We start from the raw sequence: 4,967 nt of genomic DNA, 5'->3' as shown, positions 1-4,967 counted from the left end.
CGAATGTGAGGTGCAGGCGAGTGGGTTGTGTGGCCATCACGCTGACAGTGGGAGGGGGGGAGGGTGTGCCTCCTGTTCTGCGAGGGACCATGGCGAACGACATGACACGCTGTCCCTCATAGCCCAGCCGGAACATGGTGTCCAGTGGCCTTCCAGTAGTGGGGGAACCTTCACTGCCAGGCGATCACATCACTGGCAGAGGGACGCCGTGGTGGCATGGGGCCAGAGGACTGGTCACTGACCTCCCGTCAGACGAGTTTGTCAGGGGGTGTCACTGGGTGCAGAAGCCACCAGTGGGAGCACACACCGTTGAGCCACCGCTAGAGCAACGAAGTGTGTCGGGAACTGCTTGATAGAACATGGAGAGAAGACTGGCCACATCCCCTTCTTGGGCCATTGAGGAAATGATGGGCCATCCACAGAAACCACATTGCCCGCAGATTGAGTAGGGCAACATGGCCAGTAGTTTCTGGGACTGGCACATCCCCATTTGGGCAACACCCACACCCTAAGGCCCCCATCCCTCAGACTCCCAACACAGCACAGTATTCCATGACTGGCAAGATTGGAGCTGGTCACTTATCCCATGGACGAGGGGCGGTGTGGAGGGACTTTTATGCCTCCAGAGAAGGGGGCCAATCCGTCATCTGCACCCACTCAGAATCTTGGGGGAGGCCCTCAATGTGGTCAGTAGCCGCCATCCCCACATAGAACCCTCCGCGAGGACTCGTGTCCATATGTGGCCGGCAACCACGTTTCTAGCAGGAGGGGAGAGAAACAACGTGGTGGGCAGTGCTCGATGGGCTGAAAATGTCACCTCCACCAAACATATTCCCCCTGGAATGACTTCTTTCTGACACAACCCCACAAGGATTTTTACAATGGCTCTATGCGACTACTTATACTTTTGTCTACTATGATTACAAGAAGGTAGAGAGATTATAACTGCTGTTTTTGTCCTATCCCTGAATCCCTTCTGGAGAAAGTTAAAGGTAAAGGTTCCCTTGCTCGAAAGCCAGTCGAGTCCAACTCTAGGGCTGCACATGGAACGCTGCTACCTTCCCACTGAAGTGGTACCTATTTATCTACTTGCAATTTCTTGCTCTCGAACTGCTAGGTTGGCAGGAGCGGGAACTAGAGACGGGAGCTCACTCTGTCATGCGGCACACTCGGGTCTCGAACTGCCGAACTATTATAACTGCTATTTATGTCCTATCCCTGAATCCCTTTTGGAGAAAGTTAGGATAAAATAAAACAAACGAATGAATATTATTGCCCCCTACTGAAGAGGCCCTCTTGGGACTTGTGGCAATACATTAAAGTACAACTCACTTCTATTGATAATGGCATATATATCCTACCACTCCGCTGAGCAAAGGAGTGGCCTTCCTCCTGGCTTAATGATCTCTGTCTCCAGTGGAAGCCCCAGGCTTCCTGCAGTCTAAAGTTAGATACATGCTGCTGTCCTCACAGAAAAATTCCAAACCTCACTATGAGTAGGGACTGACAGCAGTGCCCTATTGGCTCTGCCGTGGTCCCTCTTTCTCATCTCTAGGCAGCTGCCATGCTTGGACAAATTCAGGGGGAAACTCAAACACTAGACTCTTTACATAGATGCTTTTATTGAACACAGTAGCTACAGACAAGTAGCCCGTATGCTTATGAGGCATTATCATTATCAGCCGACAACACGTGTTTTGCAACACCGTGCAGATGTCCAGTCAATGTTCGCACACTGGCAGTGACAGGCAGCATCACCTCGGATATCCCAGGATCCACAAGCCATTCCGCAGGCACAGGCAGTGGCCAAGTAACCTAGGATGGAAAGAAAAAGGTTAGAGGGGGAAATGAGCAGGAGAGTTCACCCTGTCCTCAGTACCCAGCTCTTGATCTTCTTCCAGATGACGCTCCCCCTTTGGCACAATAAATGACTTACCTGAAGGACAGGAGACATCGGCCCCACGTGCTGATACGCTGGTGCAATCAAGTTTGACTTTTGACAGGACTGAAGACACTGCAAAGTGAGACAGCACGGCGGTTACTCTCACCATAGTCACCCTTAAGGACATAAGAGTAGTTTTGATGGATCAGACTAATGGTCCATCTGGTCCAGCATTCTGCTTCTCGCCGTGGTAGACCATGATGCATGCATGAAAGGCCAACAGTTGCCTCTGCACAATTTGCATTGAGAGGTATTATCAGGGTTGGGTCTGATGAGTCCTCCTCAGAAAACAAAGGGGTCATAACCAGTGTTCCCTCTAAGCTGAGTTAGTGTGAGCCAGCTCACAGTTCTTTAGCCTCCGGCTCACACATTTTTGTCTCGGCTCAGGAAGGGATGGCTCTAGAGGAAACCAATTTATGCAGTAGCTGAATCGCTCGCTCACAACTTCAAGGCCAGCAGCTCACAAAGTAGAATTTCTGCTCACACGACTCCACAGCTTAGAGGGAACATTGGTCATAACGGCAGCTAATCCTACAGAGACTGAGATCCCAGAAGACCCTACAGTCCCTTAGACATCCAGAACGCAGGCTAAAAGGGGTATGTGGGGCTGGAGGACTCCCTGGGGGGCTCCTGTCCTCAACAAAACCCCACACAGCCTCACCCCTTTCCTCAACCCTAGGTCTGCCCATCACAACACTCTAATCACTACACAATATTGGCTCTAAACCACTGCCCCCAAATCTCCAGGAATTTCCGAAGCAGGAGCTGGCAACCCTCGTTCTAACAGAGCTGAATACCTAGTGATTCAGTGGATGACTTGATCATCAAGTTAATCGCATTGTCAATTGTACATGACTGAGCATGTGTGTACTGAGAAGGGATCAGCACCACAAACAGAAGGAAGATGGCGACCTTCATCATCTCGGTGCAGAAGTTCCTGCAGAGGAAAAAAACCACGATAAGCCATCATAAAGTGTACCATGCCAGGGTGCAGAATCTGTAGAAGGGAGAACAAAGTTCCTAATCACACAGGGACATAATAACGAAGAAAAAAAATCTCTAACCAATGACCTAAATTGAGTTTTATAGGATGCTTCCACGCTGCTGAAGAAGAGGCAAAGAAAAAAAATTGCCAAATAAAGGGCATGGTTGAAGGACTGTATGTGAAAACACAAAATGTGATAGACTTGAAAGACACAATCAGCTTGGGGGGGAATTTAAAATTACTGAGAACACAAGTAATTGTTTTATTTATGAAAGAAAAGCCCTGCTAGATCATACTAAAACTAGCTAGGCCAGCATCCTGTTTCCTGCCGTGGCCAACTAATAGCCCACAGAAGTCCCCAGAGAGGGCAAATGGGCAATAACTGTCTCTGGTTGCTGCTCCTCCTGCATATTCACTGGCATACTTCAGAATAACTTCTTATATTCCTGTTTATGATACCATCTACCATATTAGCATTTAAGAAATACTGATTGAATTTGGTGTGGTGGCTAAGTCCGCGGACTCTAATCTGGGAGAAGTGGGTTTGATTCCCCGCTCCTCCGCTTGCACCTGCTAGATGACCTTGGGCAAGCCATAGTTCTGGCACAGCTCTTCTCGACAAAGAGCAGTTTCTGTCTGAACTCTCTCAGCCCCACCGACCTCACAGGGTGTCTGTTGTGGGGAAGGGAAAGGAGTTTGAAAGCCACTCTGAGACTCCCTTGGGTAGTGAAGGGCGGGGTATAAATCCAATCTCTTCTTCTCTCCTTCTTCTTTAACAGCTGTAACAGCAAAACATTGTATTTTGAATATTACACTTCTCCCAGTTAGCAGAATATAAAAATTCTATTTTCTGCTGTAGAGTCCAGTAGGTGACTATAGTCAAAATCTGAGCTAAGTAAATAGAATACTTTAGCAAATAATGGGGGAGATCCTCTCCCTTTCCGTATACAAGGTCTTAACTTATGTGGTTCTTCTAAATACACTCTCCAGCATCACTGATGGCATGATATGGGAGCAAGCAACAGCTACTTGCCTCTCTCTCAATATGTCCACTAATTCCAGCTGTAGTATTCTGGTTGCCACCATCTAGCGGTTCTCCAGCATGAAAAGTAGCCTGTTTGGTATCTACTAGAACGCGTTCCTTCTCTGTAGTGGCTGCCACCTTCTGAAGCAGGCTCCCGAAGGAGGAGAGAGGGGCACTGGTTTTAGAAGTTTTTAGGAGGTGCCATATTGTTATTTTATTTGTGAGGGCTTTTAATATGACTTAAGATGCAGGCATTTTCTGGGGAGGGGGGTTACTTGTGGTTTTACCATATTTTATAGGCTTTTTTAAAAACTGCAAGTGTATGGGAGTCTGAGGGCATTGTCTCTACCGGAGAGACATGTGTCTCCATGGAAGGCCATGGAAGGCCATGGAGAGAGAGTGAGAGGACAAAGCAAGGGAGAAGAGAGGTCAGAGGGCAGCTCCCAGGTTAAGACAAAGAGAGGCATCCCATGGAAAGAGAAGAACTATACACATTTAGAGTGAGGTCACGCCCCGCAATGTTCAGGCTTGCAGAGTAGCTCTACCTGATAAAAGTAAACATAAAGGTTCCCTTGCTCGAAAGCCAGTCAGACTACAGCCAGGAGCAGTTGAGAAGCCCTGAGAAAGCCGTAAGGCTCTCCCAGTACTCAGGCCAGGCAGACACACACAGTAAATGTACCACCTGCTAAGGTAAAGGTAAAGGGTTTCCCTTGCTCGAAAGCCAGTCGAATCCGACTCTAGGGTTGTAGTGCTCATCTCCACTTCAAAGCCGAAGAGCCAGCGCTGTCCGAAGAAGTTTCCGTGGTCATGTGGCCGGCGTGACTAAACACCAAGGCGCACGGAACGCTGTTACCTTCCCACCGAAGTGGTACCTTTTTATCTACTTGCAATTTCTTGCTTTCGAACAGCTAGGTTGGCAGGAGCTGGAACTAGAGAAGGGAGCTCACTCCGTCATGCAGCACACTCGGGCCTCGAACTGCTGAACTACCGACCTTCCACAGCCTGCAGTTCAGCGT

General features: G+C 48.7%; 1 protein-coding gene across 1 annotated transcript; it reads right to left on the bottom strand.

The window, feature by feature from the left end:
• Window positions 1-1,621: 1,621 nt before the first annotated feature.
• On the bottom strand, window positions 1,622-3,623 carry LOC107124040 (resistin-like). The gene is made up of 4 exons (XM_015427424.1): window positions 3,588-3,623; window positions 2,740-2,879; window positions 1,937-2,014; window positions 1,622-1,815 (listed from the first exon to the last, which is right to left on the bottom strand). The coding sequence occupies exons 2-4, from the start codon at window positions 2,861-2,863 to the stop codon at window positions 1,679-1,681; spliced, it is 339 nt and encodes a 112-aa protein (XP_015282910.1). The 5' UTR covers window positions 2,864-2,879; window positions 3,588-3,623; the 3' UTR covers window positions 1,622-1,678.
• Between the last annotated feature and the right edge of the window lie 1,344 nt (window positions 3,624-4,967).

The sequence above is a fragment of the Gekko japonicus genome, unplaced genomic scaffold (assembly GCF_001447785.1).
Source record: "Gekko japonicus isolate JY-2015 unplaced genomic scaffold, Gekko_japonicus_V1.1 scaffold2637, whole genome shotgun sequence".
Classification (NCBI taxonomy): domain Eukaryota; kingdom Metazoa; phylum Chordata; class Lepidosauria; order Squamata; family Gekkonidae; genus Gekko; species Gekko japonicus.
The sequence above is the reverse complement of the archived record's forward strand: the minus strand, read 5'-3'. Positions and strand labels throughout refer to the sequence as shown.